Source organism: Colletotrichum truncatum (assembly GCF_014235925.2).
Source record: "Colletotrichum truncatum strain CMES1059 chromosome Unknown Contig_0009, whole genome shotgun sequence".
Taxonomy (NCBI): domain Eukaryota; kingdom Fungi; phylum Ascomycota; class Sordariomycetes; order Glomerellales; family Glomerellaceae; genus Colletotrichum; species Colletotrichum truncatum.
Genome location: NW_027222406.1, coordinates 1,801,171 through 1,826,493, shown reverse-complemented (window position 1 = coordinate 1,826,493; position 25,323 = coordinate 1,801,171). Strand labels below are relative to the sequence as shown.

General features: G+C 51.5%; 5 protein-coding genes across 5 annotated transcripts; 4 read left to right on the top strand and 1 right to left on the bottom strand.

Annotated features, from left to right (window-relative positions):
- Positions 1 to 9,501: 9,501 nt before the first annotated feature.
- CTRU02_213013 (ATP synthase delta mitochondrial) lies at positions 9,502 to 10,297 on the top strand (the record flags this gene model as incomplete). Its single annotated transcript, XM_070205958.1, has 5 exons — positions 9,502 to 9,603; positions 9,660 to 9,689; positions 9,811 to 9,964; positions 10,032 to 10,210; positions 10,265 to 10,297. 5 exons carry the CDS (start codon positions 9,502 to 9,504, stop codon positions 10,295 to 10,297), a joined length of 498 nt encoding a protein of 165 aa, XP_070060351.1.
- Positions 10,298 to 10,614: 317 nt separating this feature from the next.
- Positions 10,615 to 13,125, top strand: CTRU02_213012 (uncharacterized protein; the record flags this gene model as incomplete). The annotated part of the gene is made up of 1 exon (XM_070205957.1): positions 10,615 to 13,125. The coding sequence occupies one exon, from the start codon at positions 10,615 to 10,617 to the stop codon at positions 13,123 to 13,125; it is 2,511 nt and encodes an 836-aa protein (XP_070060350.1).
- Positions 13,126 to 14,037: 912 nt separating this feature from the next.
- CTRU02_213011 (1-acyl-sn-glycerol-3-phosphate acyltransferase) lies at positions 14,038 to 15,031 on the bottom strand (the record flags this gene model as incomplete). Its single annotated transcript, XM_036721574.1, has 2 exons — positions 14,038 to 14,240; positions 14,314 to 15,031. The coding sequence occupies 2 exons, from the start codon at positions 15,029 to 15,031 to the stop codon at positions 14,038 to 14,040; spliced, it is 921 nt and encodes a 306-aa protein (XP_036586743.1).
- A 1,992-nt stretch (positions 15,032 to 17,023) lies between these two features.
- On the top strand, positions 17,024 to 18,987 carry CTRU02_213010 (DUF2347 superfamily protein; the record flags this gene model as incomplete). Its single annotated transcript, XM_036721573.1, has 3 exons — positions 17,024 to 17,421; positions 17,474 to 17,829; positions 17,882 to 18,987. The coding sequence occupies 3 exons, from the start codon at positions 17,024 to 17,026 to the stop codon at positions 18,985 to 18,987; spliced, it is 1,860 nt and encodes a 619-aa protein (XP_036586742.1).
- A 1,606-nt stretch (positions 18,988 to 20,593) lies between these two features.
- CTRU02_213009 (exportin-t protein) lies at positions 20,594 to 23,934 on the top strand (the record flags this gene model as incomplete). Its single annotated transcript, XM_036721572.1, has 3 exons — positions 20,594 to 20,605; positions 20,829 to 22,365; positions 22,415 to 23,934. The coding sequence occupies 3 exons, from the start codon at positions 20,594 to 20,596 to the stop codon at positions 23,932 to 23,934; spliced, it is 3,069 nt and encodes a 1,022-aa protein (XP_036586741.1).
- Between the last annotated feature and the right edge of the window lie 1,389 nt (positions 23,935 to 25,323).

The following is a 25,323-nucleotide window of genomic DNA, read 5'->3' as shown; positions in this document are numbered from 1 at the left end:
ATGTAGGGTCTTATTCTCCCTCTGTCTCTCTCGTTGGTCCTCCTTTGAAAGTCACTGAATCCACATTGCTTGAGGTGGATGCTGAATCTCGCAAACTGTCCGACCAGCCTGCACTGCACCACCATTTCACCTGCACAAAACCGAAAAAAAACCCACCACAGCCGCATCTGAGAGCCGGAATCTGACGGTGAGAAACAGCGAGAGATTTGATGGCGCGCGGGATCCGTCTTCTTTCCCTCCCTGGAAGGCATCGGTCGCCCTTGTCTAGCCTGCGGACCTTACCTTGGCCTTAGCTCATCTCACAATCGAGTGACATGCCGTCCCCATACTTCCTTCGTACGACCACCAGGTCACCGCTGATTCATCTTGGAACGACAATCTGGGAACAAAATCACCGAATAACGCTACGCTCAGTCCAAGTCAGCACCATTTTCACCTCCACCCCACCCATTCACCCCCCTTCCTTCCGTCAAGCTGCTGCTGCTGCTGCTACACTACTGCACCTGCACCTGCACCTGTGCTGCACTGCAACTGACCTCGTGAGGCAGCCCGTCGATTTCTCTTGGCCCATTTTTGCCCTGTCTCATCTCATCTGTTCCGATCCTATCCATCCATCCATCCTACTGCTCTGACCTCTCTCTACTCACTGGGCCTGTTATATTTCGTAATTCGTATTCCCAATCTTCAATTAAGCACACATGCCTGAGCATGTGTTCCATCAAAGTGACATGGAGAGTCTGGTGTAGAGCGCTTTTCCCTTTTTTTTTTCCTTTTTTATTCTTTTCCCCCTCCTCAGGCTATTCTATTAGTGGACATCCTCAGACAGCTTGAAAAAGAATCCACTGTTGTTTGAGGTGTTGATATTTTTGTTGTTGATCGGCTCTTCCCGAATGATAATAGACGCCCATATTACATGCTTTCTGTCATATCTGCACCATGTTACTGCATTGCACCAACAATAATGTCATCCAAAACACCAGGTCTTGACTCGAACACCTTTCCCTCCCTCATAGGTCCGCAGTCCCGCAGGAACCAATCGCTGGCTCTTGCACAGGAGCCATCGATCAAAATGAGACATTTCTTTTCTGTGTCTCCTTGCCGCTGCGGATACTCTGTACATCTCTTCCCCAGCGCTCAGTCCGAACACCCAAGACCAGCCACCCTCGTCTTATACCATCAGGTACACCCGTTACCCGTAACTCTTGGCTCTACTCAGTTTCCTCTAGAGCGGCATCTCATCAGGATTATCCTCCTACACCATCATCATCAGAACTCACACGAGCCTCTGTATCCTCGATCCTCCATGTCTGTTCAGTCATTGCACCAGAACGACATTAGCCATCCGCATCATGGAGTCTGATGTGCAAACCCCCCCCCCCCCCCCCCCTTGCACATTTCACTAGTACTGCAACTGCTTGGGGGCTAGCTGTTTGAACATTTGCGGTCTGGTATAAGCTCGGGCGGTTCAGCCCTTTGGATCATCCATGTCGCCCAATGCAAAGCTGCTGGGGAAGTGTGCATGGCGACCTTTCTTACCAGGCCAGAGTAACACCAAAAAAAGCCATCCGGCTCTGGCGTTGTGTTGCAACTAAAGTAGTGCCCAAGTATTTTAGCATCAACAGTTGCGGTACTAGCTTGCCAGCCAGTCAGTCGGTCAAGTCAAGTCAAGTCAAGCCGCTTCGCTTCGGCATGCCAGAAAAAAGAAGCTTCGAACGGAAAACCCGCCACTGCGAACTAACTAAGTTTAGCTCTTGTTATGATAATCTCCCTGGTTCTCTCTTAAAATCCAGGAAGAAAAACAACTTTGCTCGCCCAAAGTTGCGTCCGATTCAAACGTGGGTTCATGGGCCACGGTGCCATGCAGGGCGCTTCTAGCTGCGTCGTCCGACAGTCGGCGAGCTAACACCCCTCCCAGCTTTTCCGTCACCAAAGACAACAACAATCCTCTTCGTTCCACATGTAAGAGTTCTGTGTGCTTAATGGAGAGGGGAAGGCACAGCAGACAGAGGGGTCACGTTCAAGGACCTGCCTGGTGAAAACCATTCCTTCTGGAGAACATTTCTGCAAGCCCAACGTCCATCAGAAGAACAAGCTTCAGCCAAACAGCCCCCATCCCGGTCCATTCCCTTCTTGACTCGTCCAACAAGCCAATAAGAAGGCCAGAGGACGACGATGAGGGGTGGGCGTGGGCTATGCCATTGCCAGGCTGTCGCCATGACATCCTTGCCCATGTCTTGGCATGGCCCTCGGGTCACTGGAAAAAAGAAGGTCGGTTTACGTTCTCACAGAAACAGCAGCAGCAGCAGCAGTAGAGAAAACATACTGGAGAGAGGGAAAGAGAGAGCAAGGAAATAGCAGTGACATCAGTGGTGTTGTCGTCTGTCAATCGGTGCGATGCAGGTTTCTCCAAGCTCCTGCAGCACCCTTCTACGTGTGTTTGTGCCGTAGAGCCGGGCAAACCCGCTTCGCTTTGCTGGCAGTCCGAATGCCATCATCTTCTCTCACGGTCACTCGCCCGTCCCCTCCACCACCGTCATCCCAAGTTGCGAGGTCCAATATGGCATGTAGCATGACGCCGCACAACCCGCTGCGACAGCTTGTTCCTACTGCGATTTCTTGGCAATCGGGGCAGCCCCCTAAACAGGCTGCCTGAAAGATGAAGCGCGGAAAAGCGGACCTCAACGCGCCGTGGTGCATCGCCAGCAAGTTCGGCCGTCCGAGCCGCACCATTGTTCCCCCTTATCGCCTCTCCCCCACTATTTCCGTCCAACTAGCACATGTTTTGCAGGCTGTTTGGAGAGATCTGGCTCGGACATTGCCAAGAGATCCAACGGTCTCTGAGTGACTGTTTGGTGCTCGCGCGACGACTCTTCTAACAAGACGACTTTGTCTTCGGAAAGAAAAGATGAGGCTCTCCAAAACATGAGAAAGCCATGGAGCCAAGACCTTTCGGTTTTGAAAATGAGGTCTGGAATTCAAACATTCCGCTCAAAAGTTTCAACCGCCAGCGGCCACCGTCGGGTGCCGTCTTGGGTCTCTTGACATCTGAATCTTAGATCAAAGGAGAGGGTTAGAGCGATATCCGAAGGAGGGGACACAGTGGAAAGTCAACTTCTCTACCACCAGTGACATATGCCAATGCCTGAGCTGGCCGTAGATGTTGATCCCCCATTCCTGGTCCATTCTTGTCACGTTCAAACCACCAAAAGACTGGGCACTCAATTATACAACAGTGCAGTCAGCACAGTTGCGAGGAATGGCCCGGCAATGGCACATGCCCCCATACTTGCTGGCTGGCTCGTTCAACCCTCCACTTTTGAGTTAGAAGTAGTAGTTGATCCCCTCCTCTATATGCTCTACTGATCGGTCCTCTGGACGACGGGCGCGGACAACGGCACGCTACAGACGCCCGCTTTTGATAAACACTCCTATTACAAGGCATTTACGACACCTCCTCTCATTTCGTTGTTCCTCCCCGCCGCCGCCGCTAGAGGTCGTGGCCTGTCCCCTGAAGTGGTGGTGTCTGCCAGGAAATATCTTGGATATTAAGCACCTGTTTTCCCCATATTATGTAGTATGTTTGACGACGCCGAGCGTCACTGGCGTGATGAAAGTACGACACTTAGGCTTGGGAGGGGGTGCCCAACTGCCATTCGCAGCACATAACACCGCCTCAACGTGGGTTAATACACTACTAGTAGAGAAACGGCGCCCCCATGCCGCGTGAGTTGTCCTGGCCCAGGGCACTGGCGCAACTCGCATTTCGAGAGGGGGAAATACTGGAGAGTCGGCAGGATATACCACCCCGCGTCGCATATTTCTGATCAAACCCCTGCCCATCCTGATTCCATCGAAACGGGAGGACATTAGCTCTCACTGCAAATCAAAATACCCCGCATTCTACTGCAGCAAAGAGTAAGAAGAGGAGGAAGCCATTGGCGACGACAGAGCCACTGCAGGTCTGGCAGCCAAAAGCCGCGCAACTCCATCCTCTCGCTGCGGTAGCAGCGCGTAGCGTCGAAAATTACAATCCCGGGCTTGCCTGTCTCCGTGATGGTCGTCTGCTCATCCAAGATCGACAGGTTCGCCCGTCCATCTGCCACCTTGTGCGACTCGTTTCTGGTGATCTGGAGGTGGGCTCCATTTGGGCTCTAGCAGACCGTCTCTTTCGCGTTTCTCGGGCTGACCGCCTCGTCAGTCCATTTCCTGGCTTTCGCCCATCACCATCTTCTTGCTAAAACTGCTTTGACACATGAAAGTCTCTGGAAGTTGCAAATGCGGGCACGCGACGCAGAGTAACAGCGCAACGGTGGTGATCCAACATTGGACTGGGATCCTGGACAGAACCATGCCATGCAGCCAGATCCAACCTGGGGTTGACTAGCTTGCCTGTCGCTACCCTTGCCTTGAGCTCGTGAGATGCACGAAAAAAAGCTCCTGCCTGGAGTGGTGATCCTCCGACAAAGAAGACCAGGTAAAGGAAAACCGAACCGAAATCGATAACATCCGACGCTTTGGAGACGAGAGACATCCAGGCCAGGGGTGTTGATAAGGGGTAGGTTGGTAGGCTTTACCCGATAGAAATTCCTTCTACCCCAAAAACCAAAACCAAATCCCCCCCATTTCACACCCCCAGATCCTGCAGCAGCAGCAGCAGCAGCAGCAGCCAAGGGGGCGGTGAGCAAAAGGTCAAAGGAAGTACTGGTAGACGCCGTCGCATCGAACAAAGAGGCCAGCGAAGCCTGGAACCTCCACGTCTCATTGGAAGACGGAGGTTTGATACCAGTCTCGAGAGGCTGCTTTAGGATAGTCCTCGTAGAGTGAGTAAGGAGGGGGGGTTGTTCAGCTTGCTGAGAAAGCTCCCCTCCCCGAACTCCGTGGCTTTTCTCACATCTGTGATTCAGCTGGAGGAGCAATTGACTCAACTAGTACCATTCGAGGCTAAAATGCCTGCGGGTGATTGGCTTTCTGATTACTTTGCCGGGCGGCCATGGGAGATTTACGGTTTAGCTTCGTCACAATCCAAGGGGCTGGACGATAATCCAGGGTCGTCGTTGGCCGGGGAGAAGCAAAAGCATGCGGACAGTAAGAATTGGCGGCTCTATTACGTTCTGCGTGCGCTTTGCGTTATGCTGCACGCGGGCGCGGACGCACTGATTGTGTTGCTGACTCCTGTCAGCTCACCTCACGATGATGATGACTGAACTCTCCGGGGGGATGTTGTGTCGCACATTCTGCCTCTTCTCGTGTTCACACACACACACACACACACACACACGGTTGCCTCGAGGCACCATGTAATATGAGCATGGAGGACGCCGCTTCGAGTAAAGCTTGTCGCACACAACCCAAGGCGTGTGCAATGTGTGTCACTTCAACATGAGTTGCCCATCGCCCTCCCCACACCCACAAACCTGACATTCATCCCATCTCACATCCGTCTCGGTTCCTTCTAGAACGCCCATGGAGAATCTGGGACCGCGGGTTTGACACACAGCAGAAGGAGGCTCATCGCCACGCGGGGGGAGGTTTTCCTCAAGTCAATGCCACCCCGGCTCCATGTCGACTCCTTCTTCGGTCCAGTTGTGCCGTGCTTCGAGTCACGGCATGAGAGCGTGACCATCTGTGTTTTTGTCCTCCTTCCTGCCGTATCTCAGGTCCTTGGCGGCCCCAGGGACTTGGTGTTTCATGAGCCGCACATCTTGTCGGTTAACGGTCGGTGGTGGAGGGGACGGGTAGACCGCTTGGCTTTCTTTCTGCCGTTAATGCCTTCTTCGGATCGTCTTGCTTGAAGGGGCTCCGGGGTCAAATGGTTCTAAAATTGACGATCGCTTGGCGTTACCGATCATCAGGGTTGGTCTGAGTTGGGGGAAGGAAGAAATGTGTTTCGTTTCAACATGGACCTTTTAGTCCGAAAAGTCGGGACTTTGCCATCTTTTCAGGGATGGGAATTCTCGCCAGTGATTTTCCTGCCCTCCTTCCGGTCTACTGCCGAGAGTTTGCTTTTTTTTTTCCCCCCTCCTTCTCCCTCCTTCCAAGATGGTGTTTGGTAACTAGTGAGTGGTGGGCAACATGGTGATGACTGTCGAATGGGCGGACGGCAAAGACAGATGATCTTCAGTCACGGGGCTGGCTCAGTGGTGGGTGTGGCTCGAAAAGCTGCAAGCCGACAACCACCAGCCCGTCCGACTCATCGAGTTGCCTCGAGTTCGTTCCTAACAGAGGAAAAGATATACGGACATATCATTGCCTCATTCGTAAACATGCCGTGTACCGTCAGATCTCCTACTCGGAGACTTTCTGTCAGATATCTTGTTCTTGTTTGCACAACATATGGATAGACTGGAGCATGTGAACAAACAGCCAAGCTTGAGTTCGTGAGCTGTGTGTTTGTGATGGAAGGGTGGATGTATGTCTCAGTCGTGTAGATGCCTTGAAGGAAATAGCTTCTCCGGTGGAATGCGGCATATTCGTTCGTAGAAGTGGCATGCAAGAAACATGCAGATGCAGGTGACGCCTGTGACTGCGGCTGCTTGATGACGACGGTGTCTCGCCAGGCTATGTGCTACTGTCTTCTGAAAACGGGTGAGGCTGGGGCTGGGCAGGTTCAGTGGCCTCCTGAAGCTCGTTTTGATATCCTGGTTCTTGGGACCCTGTGCTGTTCTCGGGAACTACGTTCACGGCCCGGTTGGAGGCTAATATCGGCTACGTCGCATTACGGCACAGAGACGACTGGTCATGTCATGATGAGCTTGGGTTGGATATGTCTCGGAGATGTTGGGCCACGAAGTTCGCGTACGCTTCAGCTCCTGTTGCCGACTCACCACCGTCTTTGTAGTTTCTGTTCACGGGACATATCGGCTCTGGACTGTCATAGTGGATCTTGATCAACACTCGAACAGCCCAATGCGGGATTTCCTCGCATTGGGGACAGCGAATGGATTGAGAATGCCATGATGAAGGATGGCTTTTCGATACGTAATGGTGGTTGAGAAACAAGCATCCCGTGATCTTGCCCCAACGTTCGACGACTGGAGTTGATGTGGGAACGGGAAACTGCCGTCGGGCTTGGTTGGGAGTTGACTCACGGTAACCTCTCAGTCAAAGTAAAGGCATAATGAACACCTGGAATAATTTTGGGGCTTTGATTGACAACGTCCTCAACTATTGGGCGGGTTTACTCGGTCTTAGTTTGGTAGGCCATCTCCTCGACCTTGTGGAAAGGAAAGCGGCAGCATATGAATCCATTTCCACCTCCAGGCTATTTAATGTTTGCCACGCTGTTTAGTTATCTTGGCTGAAAGGCGCTTGTTCTTCTTTCGCCCATTGTAGTATGCTATCGTCCTTGCCACGATGTCCGTCTAGTGAGAGGGGTGATATATGTGTTGCTCCTACCAACCACTAAACTTCTGTGACCATGTTACATGGCAACTTATGAGTTGTTAGCTTTTACAGGATGGACAGCAAGATTACTTTTTTTCCAGATTTTAATGTTCACCACTGAACTGATTTCCGATTCTACTCAAAGCTTGCGTCCTGTAATTGTCGGTGGAAGGTTGGAAATACCACAGGGTTGTGTTCTTCTAGGGCAGTTCTTGTCAATATAGTCAGATAAGTTGACGAGAGAACCTTCGGCATTCTTTTGGAACTTGTATTGCTTTTCTATCTAGTTCCTGCAAATTCTTTCGGTGATTAAGGTTCCTCTCGATCCCATGCCGGTCATTGTATACTTTATTATATCTTAAGAAGGGCATTTGCGCAAGCTGAAGTAGGTACTGAGAGTCCCAAACGACGAAACAAGGCTCTCGGCAAAGCGAAAGGTTTCCTATCGGCGGAAGGCATCATAAAGGTGGAGTGATGGTTACTACTTGTGACGTTGGGCAAGTTCACTGGGTTAATATCTACTCAATTTCAAAGGCTGTCCATGACCCGACTAAACTAAAGCGAATCAAACATCCGGGGCCTAGAATTGAAGTAGATTTTAAAAGAAACTGTCCTCAATGCATATATTTTACCACGAACTTCAATAAACAGACTCTTCTCACCACCCAATTATGCTCAAAAGGCCCTGGATTGTAATGGCTACTTAGAATGGCCGTCCCTGGTGAAAAGCCGACGACCCGATAGACGCTGCATTAAGTTAGAACGTGAATGGCCGAAAGACCAAGAGATGGGCAAGGCATTTTATAAGCTCACGCTGCCACTGCATCAGCCATTGATCTCCTGAGCCATTCGATTTTTATGATTCTCAGCCGAATTTGAGCACCAGCATCACCGGTACAACCCTTGCGTTTTATGACCTCGAGAATGAAACAAAAACCTAGTCACGGTTACTCAGTGCAGAAATGATTATTTCATCTACTTGTACTTGGAGTGTGGATCAATGATCACAAAATCTTGATAGCGGTTTAACGGAGCTTTCCTGACTGTGAAGGTTTAGCGGCGCATTGATGCGATGTAGTAATGGCCGCCAGGAAAAGTATGTTTGCCGGAAGAGCCTAGAGAAGAATTTTGATTAAATAGCTTGAAAGGCTCTGCGAGCATAAGTACAATGATGGAATATTGTCAGCTGTTTAAGTTTGCCTTACATGGTTAAAGCTTACGACGACAACTGCTAGGTCATTCACCAGACGGACATACTACGGAAGTCCCGATGATCTTCATCTTTGCCCTCGATACCTCAGTCAAAGACGACAAGAACCGCCGCAGGCATAAAGACATGGGCAACCGGAAACCAAAGGCTTGCCCATTACTGCAATTATATAGAAGTCCGAGGGGTTAACAGGACTCACACATGTCGCACAGTGCATTATGGAACTTAAGAGTCAATCGAATGTTCTGTCGTTCGTCTTGCATAAGTCTATTTAACTACGTTTCATGCTTCTTAAAGAATAATGTAAGGAAACGCCACCAAGAGAGACAACAGTAACTTCGACATGAGTTGTTAAAGCCACTCAGAAAACTAGGAATTGTCCCCTGCCGGGAGAACTAGCATCGACACAGAAGACCGGGGTTTTTCGAGTGGATACAACTCTCAATAGCAACGATGATAGTCAGATGCTGCCTAGGATCGAAAGTTACCGTGGCCAAGCTGGGAAATAAAAAAAACTAGTTTGTATTACACCAGAAAGTACAAGAGGAGAACTGTCTTGTAAGTTCTTCAACAGCTGGACGACAAGAGAGTTTCGTGCGATTTCCAGCGAGCCATATTGCACGGGTTGGTGACAAGAAGTGATGTTGAATAATGTGGTGAAGCAGTGATCGTACTGATAAAATGATATAGTGTTTAAATTCATTCAAAATGGCATAGCGGCATTTCGATGCTGCTAAAAGTCTTATCTGCTAATCATATGTGGACCGTGCTCAAGTCATGTGCCCGAGTGCGTGACCAAAGTTTCTCCCGCTAGCCGAATCGCGAATGGACTCAGCCGAAAGATTCCTGCCCGCGACCTCACCCGAGCTGCCTCCAGCAACACATCCCCATTGCCAGCTCAGCCCATCATGAACTCCCTCCGCCTCGCGCGCGTGGCTCTCCGAGCTCGCCCTGCTGCCTTCCGCGCTCCCCTCCAGCGCCGAACCTACGCGGACGCCGTCCCGGACAAGGCAAGCACCGCTGCATCATCCGAACATGTCCCCGAACGCCCACTGACCATTTGCAGATCAAGCTGAGCTTGTCGCTCCCTCACCAGGTACGAATTCGAAGTTTTCCGAGATGAAATGAGCCGCGGCCGAGTCGACGACGAACAATTGAACGCTAGGCGTGCTGGAGGAGCCAATTGAAGGGTTCGGAGCTAATTGCCGCAATTGCAGTCTATCTACAAGTCCCAGGATGTCGTTCAGGTCAACATCCCCGCCGACTCCGGCGAGATGGGTGTCCTCGCCAACCACGTTCCCTCCATTGAGCAGCTGAAGCCTGGTCTGGTTGAGGTTGTTGAGGAGAGCGGCCCCAGCAAGCAGTTCTTCCGTACGTGCAACATCCGCAACACCGAGATGCTAAGGGATACAGAATGAAGGAACTGACGAGTTTGCAGTGTCCGGTGGCTTCGCCGTTGTCCAGCCCAACTCCGTCCTCAGCATCAACGCCACTGAGGGCTACCCCATTGAGGACTTCAGCGCTGAGGCTGTCAAGTCCCAGATCGCCGAGGCCCAGAAGGTTGCGAACGGCAACGGTAGCGAGCAGGATATTGCCGAGGCCAAGATCGAGTTGGAGGTCAGTTTACTGAAAGAACCGACTTTTTCAGTGAGATACTAATCATATGTATAGGTTCTTGAGAGCCTGCAGGCTGCCCTGAAATAGAGTGTAAAAGAAGGTCGTCGGAGATATGACGTTGTACATCAAAGACTCGGATTCCCTAACCCATCTAACATCGCATAATTGAATCCACTTGCGACGTTTCCAGCGTTACTGCCCTCCCATAAAGTTCCATGTGTGCTGTGCTTTTTGCGTCTGCGTTTGTGTCGAGCAGTCCTTCCATGTCCACACTGGTCAAGGGTTGGGACTGCCCAAGAAGTTATTTGTACTTCCACTCCTTCCCGTGTTGCAACCACTGATCAAGTTTTGCTCTCTATACATTCTCCCTGACCTCTGACGAGGCAAATTCTCTCTCCTAGGTAATGTTTCGCATCTTTCGTCACGGAGCATCGTTTCTCAAATCACGAACCATCTGTTATAGTACTGTTTTACACAAACCCAATCATCATTCAGCCTTACACAATCACTCGCCGTTGTCTGCTGACATGGATCCCTTCGTTGCTAATGATCAGTCAACTCGGCTCGGCGTCACCATATACCAATCTGAAGGAGATGACGTCCCTGAAGGCCTCGTCTCGCAGAGACGCCTCAAGTTTGCAAAGCCGCTACCTCCTCGCTTGATCAAGCGGAGGTTGACGCCACCAGACCCCAGGGAACGCGAGAGTACTCACTTTGGCTGGGGCCAACGAGGCGATACAATATTTGCAAAGCCCGCGACTCGCAATACACTGGTTGAGGAGTCTCGAATCCCATCTCAAGATCACTCTTTTCTTGGCAAGGGACCCGAGAGCAAGGCTTGGGGCCAACCAAGGGTTGTTAGAAAGCCGTTGTTGCGACCTCAGCAATCCGTCACCCTTGCACCTCACCGCGTGAACAAACCGGATGCTTCACAGCCCCGTCAGACCGCGTCAACAGGCCACCTTCGGTCAAAGCACAAGCGCACACAAGATTGTCTTCCCAGCGGTACCGCATTGTCTCATCAACCTTTTTCACGGGTAGATTCGTGTCGTCTCTTCTCTGGCCAGTCTTACTCGTCAAGCCACTCTCACGACTCTGAGTTTACTACCTCGACAATTCGTAGACGTCATGCTCGAGACATTTTTGAAGAGTTTGGAATCTCACGGCCTTCAGGATGGCTCTCTGATGACGAAGAGGAAGATCTTTCACGCAACCAAGATGGGACCAACAGTATTCCTAGACATACTAATGTCTGCCACTCTTGCAGAGCTGAAGTAACCTACGAGGCATTCTGTGCTACCTGTGGGCACTCAGTTTGCCCGCAATGTGCAGGTGAAATTCCCGACGAAGAAGATCCTCCACGCACTGAGAGTATGGAGCGTACTACTATGGCCAGTGAGCAACAGAAGTTCAATCGGGCGGAAGAATACTCTCCCTGTCTCCTCCACCAGGAGGCCACAGAATCATCCGAATCCAATCAGAAAGCCGCTACAGCTCTCAAGAATAACCCCTTTATCGTCGCAGACAAGATAACAAGAATTGCTGTTGTCGAGCATCAAGTAACTGACTCCACCGTCAGTGAACGAGATCCCGCGAGATTTTCCGATTGCATCCCAAAACAAATCGATCTGTCCGCATCTATAGGGACGCATGAAGGTTGCAGAAGCTCCAAATTCGATGACACACATATCGGGCACCACGCAGGGCGTCACGGTATTTCATGTCTTGTTAGCCAGCATGCAGCTGCAAAAAACACCGTCGATTCGCGTGATGTGCGGTCTGATTCTCCTCTGGAGAATCCGACTCAGGACAAAGTTGACCAGTTATATCACCACGCCGAGGACCTACAGCGGGCTAAGCACATCATGAAATATCTTGCCGCAAGCTCTACTGTGACTGAGGAATGCAGCCCAGACCAAGTCACGGAGTCAAGAAGGGTCCCTTCAGCACCTGCGGAAGAGATGTTAGCTAGCGCAGACGCCTGCAAGTCTCACAGCAAGAAGCTGGCGAGTTTTGATGCCGCAATAGCTTCCAAGGCGAAGAGCATCGAGATACACCGGCATAGTAAGTGGGAGAGATCTCAGTCTTTCGATATCGACCCGGTAAAGAGGAGGGGCCTGGACCCAGCTTCTGAAAGCCCAAACATGAAGCTTTCTAGCCCTCCTGAATGGTTAAATGTCAAAAGAAAACCAGACTGCGCCGTACAGAAACCAGATGTCGTCGAACCAACCGGCATTTTCCAAGTCAAGTCACCAAGTGAGAGCCCGATGACGAGGGAACCATTAATCGAGTGGCCAAAGCTGAAGAAAGTGACCAAAGAAACCGTTGTATTGGCCGAGAAGGCTCCGTTGCCTTGGATGCAAAGACCATTGCGCCGAGTTCAGAAAGGGGAAAACGTGTCGCAACAAATCAGCACGCAGAAGTCGGCCGAGGTCGATTTATGGAGATCGCAGCTTCGGAGGGTCTCAACTCTTGGCCCAGATTCGACGGAGAATGGCCACGGCAAGAATTCACACTATGACCATCGAAAAATTACTGAAGCTTGCATATCATGTCGTCATGATACACCTACTCCGCCGCCATCTCCATTTTCCATTGAAGAAATTCATGTGGCGGCGGAGGCACAAGAAGGCGTATTCGCAAACGCTCTTGAGTTGAATAGCGTCGAGGAAAATCGACCACTGACTTCTCGCGACACAAGCCTGAGAACACCTGTAAACACGCAGGTCAAACCAGAGTCTGCTACTTGCGACTCGCAAACAGTGGGAGCAACCCGCTCTGTCTCTAACTTAGATATGGACTCAGACACCAGCGCGGGTGCAAGACGTGTTGTGGAAGAGGTGATTCGTGATTCAAGCGATGCTGAGGTCTTCAGCCCAATGCCAATTATGATCTCCAGCCATACATGCTCCTAGAGGGAGCGGTACTTCAACCTGACGGCTGAGGTTCGACAGCTAAAAGCAGAGATCGTATCCCGAGAGAGATTGCGGGCATCGGAGCTCATGGATGTAGGGGTCAACGTCAATCAATGCGAAGATGAGCTAGGTGTGGAGGGGCTTACTATCGTTATGCATCTGAAAGGCAAAGATGATATGGTCATCAACACAGACTTAACAAGGGCCTCTTCTGAAGTTTGAAATCTGGCGTTGTTGATGGGCTAAAGCTTCTGGTATTCAGAACAGTGTATGATTCAATGGGTAGGGTTACGGGATTATGATAGCAGCATGAATTATAGAATGCGCAAATCGAGTAGTTTCTTCCTTTTGCCTTGGGCTTCTCGGATGTATTAGTCGTTGGCCACTAGGTCTTGCTCCATGTGCCCCAGTAGCTTAAGCTGGCAATCAGGGCTTCGCAAGGCTTGTCAACAATAACACGCGCTCCATGCTCTCGAAAATTGGGTGTTCATAGCACAACTCACTGGAGAGACTCTGGCAAACGCACGCATATGTAGAATGTGTAAATCTTAAATTTCATTGTACCAAAAATGCTGCCTGCACGCCGAGTTCATCTACATGTCATGCCGAATATCTAGTATTCTCAACCGCCAGACCCAAATCAAGGGTTAAAGAAGGCGGTAAGAAATGCAGGTGCGTTCGGTCTATAGGGTATCAAGAAATGCCCCCTCCCGAGTCTACCCTACCCGTAACCAACCATCAAGACTTGCTAACGGAAGCCTCACGACGCAAAAAGCCATTTGCCATCGTGACCGTCCTATCAAGTTTCTACGCTATTGTCTGGAATATACCATCCTCTCTCTATGAGGCGAGACCTCTTCTCTCGAGAGACTCGTGTGAAATAGCTATGTCAGAAGCCTAGCTCTTAGCTTCTTACAGGGACGAAACGGTATCGGTTGCGTCGGAGCCAGTGGCCTTTGCAGAGGCGGCATCGTTGGCAGAAGCTACCCTCATGGGTCTGCCCTGAGCCTTCTCTGAGAGGCTGATGAGCTCCTCCAACATCAGATCACGGGTCTTTCGCGTAAGCTCGTCAACGTCGGCAGAGGTCAGGCCGGTAGTGGGAATGGGGTCCAAAACTGCCCAGGAGGATCGAGTCAGTGTGTGCTACTCGGGATGTTTGAAACGATCTTGGATACGTGGATGGCTTACCTTTGACAGGGATCTTTCCGGAGTTGAAGACGAGGCCCTTGAGCCAGAGAACGTGACTGTAGTTGGCGACGACACAGGGGACGATGGGCACGCCAGCTTGAACAGCCAGATGGAAGGCGCCCTTCTTGAAAGGTAGCAGGACAGGGTCCTTGGCGTAACTGCGAGTGCCCTCGGGAAACATGTAGACGCTCTGCTTCCTCTTGCGGATCTCGTCGGCGGCACCGGCCATGGCTTCTCTTGCGTCCTTTGTGTTCTTGCGGTCAATAAAGATGGAGCCGCTGAGGCTCATGAACCAACCCAAAAAGGGCGTCTTCTTGAGCGAGGCCTTTGCAGTAACGCTGCAGTATTTGGGGAACATGGCGCCCAGCATCAAGACATCGAGCTCAGTCTGGTGGTTGCCGATGAAGACGGCTGGGCGGGTGGTACCGAGAATATCCTTGGGATCGATGACCTCAAAGGTTACGCCGGTGGTGAGGGCCATGAGATAATGGAAGGCTCTGGCGGTGGCCCATTGCGATACACCTGGGTTGCCGACAAGGCGCAGGAAGATCGAGGCGAAGACACCGTAGAGGGCGACTACAATAAGAGAGATGTAGGAGGCGAGGACTCGCGCGCCGAAGGCGGCTTTGGGAATGACGAAGGAAAGCATGTAGAGGGCAACGACGAGTGCGACGTAACCCTTCAAGAACGAGTAGAGGTAACCGAAGAAAGCCATCATGGCTGCTGCTAGGTGCTGGGTAGGTGCGGCGGCGGCTGCTGGCGTAAAAAGAGACAGGCGCGCGGAAGAGGTAGAAGTGTAAAGTCGGGACGGAGAGGCGTTAAGCTTCTTTGGGGTCGCGCCCTCAAGGGCTTGGGATGGTTGAGGAGCTTCGAGCGCGGGGTTGAGACCTTGGAACGAGGGATCGTCACGAGGGCGGGCAAGCGCGGCGATGGGCAAGTGAGGATAACACGTGTAGAAGAGTTACGAAGGCTTACAGCTTCCGCAGACACATGTTACGGCAACACAATGTAGTTGTGTATGTGTTTGTGTGTGTAGGGGAGAGGAAGAGGGAGAATGGATGCGTATGTGTGTCTGTCTTAGGGGGTGCGGGAGTTATCACAATGACGATGTAAGGGGACGGGTATCGGTGGGAGTGCAATTCAGGATCAAAGCCAAGTACCTTTGCGTATCCTTGGGGCCGAAGAGAGTGGAAACCGAAGCCAAGTGGCAGGACGCATAACTTCCATTGGCGAAGGGCCTCATGGCTAATGCTGATGGGCCACGGCCCTGGTCATGGGCGACGGGTCGCACTCGCAGGGTCGTGGCTAGGAAAGGGTGTGGGGTTCCCTGTCTGTTTCTGTCCCAGAGATTTTTTTTTTGGTGGGATGACTTTAACTCCCCTGGGGAGCTGCCCCTCCCAGTCGTTGAGAAGGAGTTAATGATTGGCCGAGACTCCGACTCCACAAAAAACGGCCCCTTGCCGGCGAGCTTCATTGTGGTGGTGGTTTTGGTCAGCAACCAGGCGTCAGTCAAGTGCTTGCTTCCTCTGCAGGCTTCCGTACGGTTGGTTAGTGGTTGGGGAAGGAATGGAATCTTCATGATTAGGCTTGGGCCGTTGCCATCATGCTTTCTTCCCTTGCTGAGGGAGGGGCGCTAGTCCTCTACAGTAAATTGACATGCTGGAATAGATACACTAGCACATGTCATCTGCGGATACCAGGCCAGAAGACGGACCTGCGGACAAACCGATAGCAAGAGGGGGCGGGTACGAACAACAAAAACATCAGACCTTGCTTGGGTTCCGTGGTAGTTGAGTTCCCCGGAGGAGGGGGGAAGACAGCTGGGAAAGGGTTGGGGACGGTGTAAGACTGGAAAGAACTGATACTATGTACTCCGTACCTCCTTCATCAATCGTCTGCACACTAATTAGCACGTGTAAACGATGAGTTGCATGACATAAGACAGAGACACCAGCCAGAGAGAATGAGGTGGCACCTGCTTTTTTTTTTCCCTACTCACCCAAAAAGTGTGTCTCTGGGGAGGGTCAAAGGTAAAGCAACAGGTGGGGCCCATGACCTCCTTCCCGTCCATGTTCTTCCTAGAGGAAAAAGCATGTGGCATGACCACTCGCCCCCAAGGACTCGTTTCGGAACTACTCCGTTCATCTCTACTGGACTACTGGACCCGTCGCAGGCTCTTTGACTGGTGAAGCACAAAATAGCTTACGTGAAATTCAGATCCTGACCGAGATCTTGTCTCTTGGGACCATAGTTCAGTTCGACCGCTTTGAAACTCCGCTTTCGTGTGGTCTGATTGAGCATATCAATACTTCCCCATGGCCATCCATGGCTAGAATATCCGTAGTCATTTTAGCCTAGTATAGTTTGTAGAGTTACCCGTACCCGCCTGGCCCACAGAGTGCTATCGTTATCCGATATCAATGATGTGCTGACTAAGACAGCTTTGCGGCACACGTTGGTACTGTCTGGGCATGGGCTCGGCGCCAGTAACTGGCGCCTGATAGCGAGGAGCTTCAACCTTGATCGCACGACAATCGCTAAGCGCATCGCGAATCCCAAAGAAGCTTCATATTTCAATCGCAGCTTTTTCATCGACCGGCAAGACATACGCACTGCATACATACAACAGGTGCAACTCAATCGATCAGGCCTTCAGCGTATGCTTAGCCGCCGGATGATGACCTCGAGACCGATAAGACATTGATTGACCATGCCCTCCCGCCGTGGACAACCCCCCCTCTCTGTTCGCTTGCCGACAGGCACCGCGCAGCAGCCCGAACTTCCTCCCATATCCGCCCTTTTCCTCATAGATTTTGATGTCAAAGCTGGATATACCATTGTGTGGAAACAGGCCAGCCCTGGCATCGAGCTTGAGGGACTCGTCGAGTACAAAAGTCTACCTTCGGGCCTACATACTGTTCCTGACGACTTGATATACTTCGTTCACGATGGCGCACACGCCGGGCTCAGCGCCTTCGTCAACACCCCTTGCGATGAGGAAGAGGCGCGTCATGCGCGCATGATTGCCGTAGGAGTTTTGGTACCTTTAAGCTACGGCCGGCTGGGCCGGGCATGGAGGCACGCGGAGGGCTTGAAGAACATAGCAGCGTGAGTTAGCATTGAAGCTATGAATAACCTGAAAATATTAAGATTGGTTTAGAAAACTCGCCGAAGATCGCAAGAACACCGCTCTTCTCGACGAGTACTGGAACAACAACAAAGCAAAAGAAGGAGAAGATGAACAGGAACGACCTGCTCTAGAATCCCCTTCAGTCAGTTTCAGTGCGCAGGCTTCGCTGCCAAAGAAGGGCAATCACAACAGAAATCGCTCAGCATCGGATGGACATGCACTGTTGCCGCCCGGTCATCGGCTTTCCCCCTACCATCCCGCCTGGAGTTTGACGGATCTTTTGGATACCTTTGGGCCTCTCATTTTCCCTATCCACAGGGCGGCCTTACTTCGGAAACGTATTTTGATTTCCTGTCACGCGCCGGTGCGTGAAATTTGTAACTTTGGTAAGTCTGTTATTCATCGTCGCCCTCTCAAGCATGGCTCACATTAGGTTAGTGTACAACATTTCGGTTCTTTCAAACATTCCTCAAACAGTCGCGGAGCTACTAGCACCTTCGTCGTCATCGCAGCGTCTTAGACCGCTCTTCACAATCGGTGTGCACGATATTCCATTCCTCCTGGAGGACTATGAAGCTTCAAAACGTAAAAAGACAGACAGCGATGGCATTGTGGGGGATGAGTCCGGCAGCGGGTGGATCGCCTGTACAACGGACAGCATCTTAGCCATGAAGGACACTCTTTGGGATATGCTGATCACTATGCCCCCGCCGTATGCACCCAATGCCAAGGAGAAGGCATGGCCGACCGTCGAGTGTCCCCGCGGTACGCCTGTAAAGGCGACGCAGCGAGACCTGCGACGTTTCCGTGCATTGAAGAGCGGGCTTGCTAGGCTGACGGCCACGACGCCAAGGCCTAGGACAGCCGAGAGCCCGCGGTCCGAGACATCGACGAGCTTCAAGCTCACCACCGGCGCTTTCCCAGCCTCAAGCCTCGAGTCTGACGAGGCTCTAGACAAGATTGTTGAGCCTCTGAGCTGGACAGCACTGGCATATAGTGGTTTCATGTGGTGGGCAAGTGCTGGAGAGCAAGCCCGAAGCGAGGAGCAAGAGGAGGCGGCGCATGATGCTGCTTTGCTGGCGGACCTGGGCCTAGCGCCCCACACCCCGAGTATGACAATGCCCACCCCGAAACCCCGGTCGGGATCCGGCGGTATAAGAGATTCAATTAGCTCCGTTGCATCCCGACAGCCTGTCGGACCTGATGATGACGAGGCCAGGACAGAACTTGCCGTCATCGCCTACTTCCACCGTTTGACAGCGCAGATGCTCACTGTCATGGCGGATCTCGTGGAGAGTTCAGACGACCACTATGAAGACGATGATGAAGATGATCAAGAAGCTGAGGACACTCCCCTAAGACCCGACAGCGAGTCGGATCTGCGTTCAGTACGCGTCGACAGCCATGCTCTTGAGAGTATGGGTCTTGATGTGTGGAACGCGCACGATGCCGAGTTTGTCAGGGAACTCATGGCTAAGTACTATGACCGCAAGCCCTACATCGAGGGCAAAGGTGTTGAGGTGTGCGGAGTGCGCGTTTGTTAAGTGCTTCCCCTAATGGTAGCGATTACGGAACAAGGTGCTTCGCGATGTGCACTTGAATCATGATGGCGAGACTCGAGTATTGTCAGTGTATACTTCAACATGTGGGGACCAGGGGTTTCGCTTCTTGATGGACTTAAATCGCAATGTCATGTTTGAACCTGGCTCAATGGTTGTTAGGGCGTTGGCCTGTCGTTTCCCCGTAAGAACGAGCGTAAGGGCATTTCTCATCATAGGCTGCGTTTGTATGCTTATTAGGAAGTTTTAGGAATCACCAATGCATAAGGGAGCGATGCGTGATCATGTTTACGACATGGTTCCTTCTACCTTGTGACCTTTGATATCAAGACCCGAGTTTGTCTCATGCAAAGGGCATTGCAACTTGGGAAGTAAAAAAAGAATGGCCCCTTTTTCGCAACCAGCATGATTCAGGAGATTGCAACCACTATGAGCCGTTTTTTTTTTTTTATTCTGCATGTCTCTAGAACATATGCTAGTTGACAAGGGGCAATATGACGGGCAGCACGGTTGGAGGGGTGATTTGATAGGGCTGACCTGGATTACCCAAGTAAGATGCGCACACGGTCGAAATGATGATCAAAAAGAAAGGGAGGGTGAGAACAACAACAATAACAACACCACCAAGGAGGGATAGACCGAAAGACACAGTAGGGATTTCATGGTGGTGCGCGCGCTAATTTCTTCTCCATGATTGCGCTGTTGTTTTGTGTGGGTTGTAGAAAGGTCCAGAAGCCAAGGTAATTCCAGCTCATATTTTGTGTTACTGCCGTGGCGGAACGAAAAGTTGACTTGGCCTGGTGCCTCGGTCGACATAATTGGGCGGGAAATGTATGGGGGATCCAGAATGCCAGGAACCCCCTCCGCCCCTCATCTTCTCGGTCCATGGTTAGTTGGGTGTATTTGGCGTACCCAGCAGTGCATCTGTCAGGCAACAAGGTACTTGTGACCCCTCTTACCAAAATTGGCTCAAGGTCTTCAGTGCTGGGAAGACGACTCCTCCAGTTACTCACAGACCAAGAGTTGACCCCACTTGTGCACGAGACTGCACTACACACTGGCACCGACTTTTGCATTGTGAATGGAGAAAATACACAAAGACGAGCGACACCACCTGCCGCCTCTGGTCTTTCTGGTCTCTGATTCCGTCTGCTGCTACGATATCCCCTCAGCCTTGCACCACCACAGCAACTTCCCTTCCTCCCCCTCTGCTACAAGAGACATCGACACCTGCGACCGTTGCCGAAATTACTACATACATACGTCGCCGTTCCCCCCCCTCCCCTCCTCGCCGCATTTACTGGTTCGCCCTTCCACTCGTCTCCGACCAAAGTACCCTTCGTGTGCACAGCTTCCCAACCTATCCGATCACACTTCTTTCTCTCTGCCTATCGAACCGAGCCGGGCCATGAGTCTTCGGTAGCTGCTTCGCCGCTTCCACGTCAAGCAAGAATGCTGAATGCACAGCTTAGAGGGCTGCCAGGATTATAGCAGCTTTTTGAACCCAAAGAACCAAATTTTTTTTCCCGTTAAATTTTTATCTCGATATTTTCTCCTATAAAGTCTGAGCAAGACTGTCTAAAAAAAAATTATGGACGCTCAGGTACGTTTGCAGCATGCAAGTTGGGCTGCCCAAAATTGCCCGTCATGCCCCGCCATATTGGCCAGCAGTATCGTCACCGCATCCCACCACAGCCCTCATGAACACACAAATGTAGTCAGGCTTTCTGCGTAGGCTGAGGCCTAGAGCTATAAATGCATGGGCAATTGGAGGAAGAGGAGGATAGTATCCATGTTTCGACAAAAGCTAACCTGCTGCTGCACAGATCGAGAACGCCGTCCAGGCGGCGTTCAACCCCACCAGCAACTCAGGTCTCAAGCAACAAGCCTACGACTACCTGAACCAGCTACGAGTCGACCCCCAGGCCTGGCAGGTTTGCACTACACTCTTCGCACGAAACCCGAGACCATCCGAGGTCGTCCGCCTCTTCTGTCTCGAAGTCGTCAACTATGCCGTTCATACCCAGGGCCTTGACCGCCAAAGCCTCTCATGGCTGAAGGATATCCTTCTTGATTACGTCCGCAACATGTACGGCCAAAGTCAGCAAGACGAGATCGATCCGGCGCATTTGCAAAACAAGCTGTCACAGACATTGACATACCTCTTCGTCTTTTTATACAATGACGGCTGGGACTCCTTCGTCGACGACTTCCTGGCCATTGCCAGCAGCCCGAACAACACGGCCGGTGTAGTTCTGTATTTGCGAGTTCTCGGCTCCGTCCACGATGAGATTGCCGATATGTTGTTGACGCGCAACAGCAGCGACGCCAAGCGCAACACCGACTTGAAGGATCAGCTGCGCGCGCGCGACGTCCAAAAGGTTGCACAGTCCTGGAAGGACCTGCTCTCCCAGTACTCAGGCCAGAATGACCATATCGTAGAGATGGTTCTGAAGGTTATTGGAAAGTGGATTAGCTGGATGGACATCTCCCTGATTGTCAACCAAGAAATGCTCAACCTGCTTCTCCCAGTAGTCGGGCGCACAAACAACTCCGGCAGTGAAGACAAGGTTAGAGATGCGGCTATCGACACCCTTACCGAGATTGTGGGCAAGAAGATGAAGGGACCAGAGAAGATGGAGCTCATTTCCTTCCTCAACTTGCGTGCCATTGTCGCCCAGCTCATCGCCAGCGCGCCTTTGAGCGATCTCAAGTCTACGCCTCAGTACGACACCGATCTCGCCGAAGCTGTTGCCAAGCTGGTCAACACTGTCATGGCAGACATTGTGCGGGCTCTGGAGGATGGACAGGCTGGTGAAAGTGCCCGAGCGAAGGCGGAACAGCACCTGCACGACTTCCTCCCCTTTCTCCTGCGTTTCTTCTCAGACGAATACGATGAGGTCTGCTCAACTGTCATTCCTTCGCTCACCGACCTTCTCACCCTATTGCGAAAGGTTGGCAATCTGCCTTCTTCCTATAAGGAAATGCTCCCTCCTATTCTCAACGCGATCATCCTGAAGATGCGATACGACGAGACTTCGAACTGGGGTGATGAAGATGAGCAGACGGATGAGGCAGAATTTCAGGAGCTCCGCAAACGGCTGCAGGTTCTTCAGAAGACTGTTGCTGCTGTGGACCAAGAGCTCTACATCGAAGTGCTTAGCAACCTTGTTTCCCAAACGTTCAGCACGCTCGATCAGCAGGGCTCGCAGATGGACTGGAGAGATCTCGATCTGGCCCTCCACGAGATGTACTTGTTTGGCGAGCTTGCTCTGCCGAACCAGGGGCTACACACCAAAAGTCAACCTAACAACACGGCAACAGAAAGATTGACCATCATGGTGACGAAGATGGTAGAATCTGGTAAGATGTTTTCTATCTTTTCGTTATGACCGTAATCTGACTTCAGCAGGAATTGCCCAATTCCCTCATCCCGCTATTCTGCTCCAGTACATGGAGATCTGTGTCCGATACTGGCAAGTATTTGATGCCCGCCAAGAATATATCCCCCAAGTCCTTGAAAACTTTGTGCGCCTGGTGCACCATGATCACGTCCGTATCAAGACGCGGTCTTGGTATCTCTTCCAAAGATTCGTCAAGTTCCTTAGGGCCCAGGTCGGTAACGTGGCCGAGACCGTCATTCAATCCATTAGCGATCTCCTTCCCATCAAGGCCGAGGTCTCCGAGAACAATGGAGATGATGACATGTCCTCGGACGAGTCTGACCACTCTGCCGACGCCTTGTTCAACAGCCAGCTGTTCCTGTTCGAGGCGATTGGCTGCATAGCTTCAACTGGAAGCACCCCGCCAGACAAGCAAGCCTATTATGCCCGGTTGGTGATGTCTCCTTTGTTTAGTGACTTGGAAGCCCATCTTCCCAAGGCGAAGGCTGGTGATGCCCAGGCCATTCTCCAAATCCATCACATCATTATGGCTCTGGGCACACTGGCTCACGGCTTCTCGGACTGGACCCCCGGTAGCAACTCTACTCAACAACGACCTCCCCCGGACAAACTTGTGTCTGATGAGTTTTCGAGAGCCGCTGAAGCCATTTTGATTGCCCTTCGTGAGCTGAACAGCTCTGCTGACATTCGCACGGCATGCCGCGCCTCCTTTTCCAAGCTTCTCGGTGTTCTTGGATCTGCTGTTTTGCCCCAACTCCCCCAGTGGATCGAGGGTTTCCTGTCTCAGAGTTCCTCCAAGGATGAAATGGCCATGTTCTTGCGACTGTTGGATCAGATTGTCTTCGGCTTCAAGACCGAAATATTTAATGTCTTGAATTTGCTGCTCACTCCTTTGTTGCAGAGGATCTTTGCCGGCCTGTCAGAGCCGGTGACTGGCACGGACGACGAGATCCAGCTCGGGGAGTTGCGCAGGGAGTACCTGTCATTCCTGTTGGTGATTCTGAACAACGAGCTGCAGTCCGTCTTCATTAGCGAGGCCAACCAGGCTTTCTTCGAATCCATGATTACCTCAATCCTCACTCTGGGACGTACGCTGGTGGCGGAGAATATCGGACCCAGCCGCCTTGCTTTCAGTGTGTTGGCGCGCATGGTAATCGTCTGGGGCGGACCTGATGTCGCCAAGATCTCGGAGAACCCTTTGCCCCCTAGCGGCTCCGCGAACCCATCCATCCCAGGCTTCGACCGCTTCATGATCGACCGCTTCCACCCGCTCTGCTGGGAGGTTTTCCAGGATCCTAACTTCAGACCCCAGAACGACGCACAGAGCAAGCAGGTTCTTCATGAGATCGCCAACCTTGAACAAGCTATCTACACCAAGACAGGAGACATGTTCATCCAGCACCTGCAGTCGCAATTGTTTCCGCACTTGGGTGTTGACGGATCCGAGTTCCTGCGGTATATGTCCACGTCGACGGACAGGAAGGGATTTTCGGGCTATTTGCAAGGGCTATTGAAGAGCCGCAGGTAGGCGTAGTTATTGTGGGAGGAGAATATTGGTTTACCTAAATGAGAAAAGGTACAGGGAGGGGGAAATTCGGTATCTCGTCTTGGCCACTTTTCTTTGTTTACATATCCACTGGCCGCATCGCCTTGGAGTTTAAGGGAGGCATTAGAGATTATATGACAAATGACAAAAATATCATGTTCTCACCTAAGTGCCTGGGGCAAGCCTTGCTTGTATGGTTTGGTGGTTGACAAGTAGTGACGGATGGAGGTGCGCAGTTGCCAACGTCATGCTATATACAATTGCGGAAGACAAAAAAACCTGGATGTGTGTATGCCATTACTTGTCTTGTCCTTAGCAGTGCACACACATGACTCTCACATCCTGTCCATACACACTCAACCAGTTCTAGAGCTTTCGTCCAAGATATCTGTAGGCGCGTCCCATTGACACGTCCCCGAACAAGTCATCAGCAGACAGTCTTACTGGCTGGAATCCGCTAGATGGCCCCCAACTCAGTTCATGCCCAGCACCCAAGTAAAGGACAGACTCAAAAGGCACTGAATTCATTTACTCCTCCCCGAGTCACAGTACTCTCCCTAAATACGCCACCCATTGCATCAAGGTACACCTCGCCACACCGTCCTCAACCCAAACTCTCATCCCCACGCCGACCTTTATTTTGCTTGTGTGTTTTGATGCTACCAATCACCCGCTGTGTGAGCAATCGCACTTGAAGAAGTCAGTGGCAGTGATGGCAGCTGACGGTTCCCTCACCCCCCTCTCTTTCCCGGTGCCTAAGCTATATTGTTACTGTCTGAGTGCGTTCGAGTGACACTCATCACTCGTATAATGTTCTCGGCATCATGTACAAGTACAGGTGTCTACACTGAACTCTCCTCACCTTGGCAAAAAAAAGAAATAAATAAAGAAAAAGATGTTCTCCAACTCTTTCTTGAAAAAAAGGGGCATTCAGGCAGGAAACAGGCGCATCTCCTTCAAACGTCGATCCGACCAAACTCTACCCGTCGTCAGATGTCTCCATCCTCTTCTCATTGCCCAAGCCAAACTGGTTAGAACGGAACAAGCATCACAATCGGATAACCCCAACCTCGGGCTTTTGACATCATCAATACTTCAACGGAGACGATCATCGCGTTGGCCGCTGGTAAGAAGATGGCAGGAAAGAAGTCAACGAGGCATGGTCAGTTGCGCCGACTTAGAATGAAAAGGATTGACGAAAAGAGTCCATCTACCCTACCGGTTTGCTGTCAATTCCTCAACAGCAGTCCCTCGCCCCTACATATGCTCGTATGTGTGTCATGTTGTTAATAAGGATTGTTGATCGACTAGGGAAAAAAGGCCAACGCTACAGCTCCCTCGACTGGAGAAACAGCGGTGACTTGGCGGTGT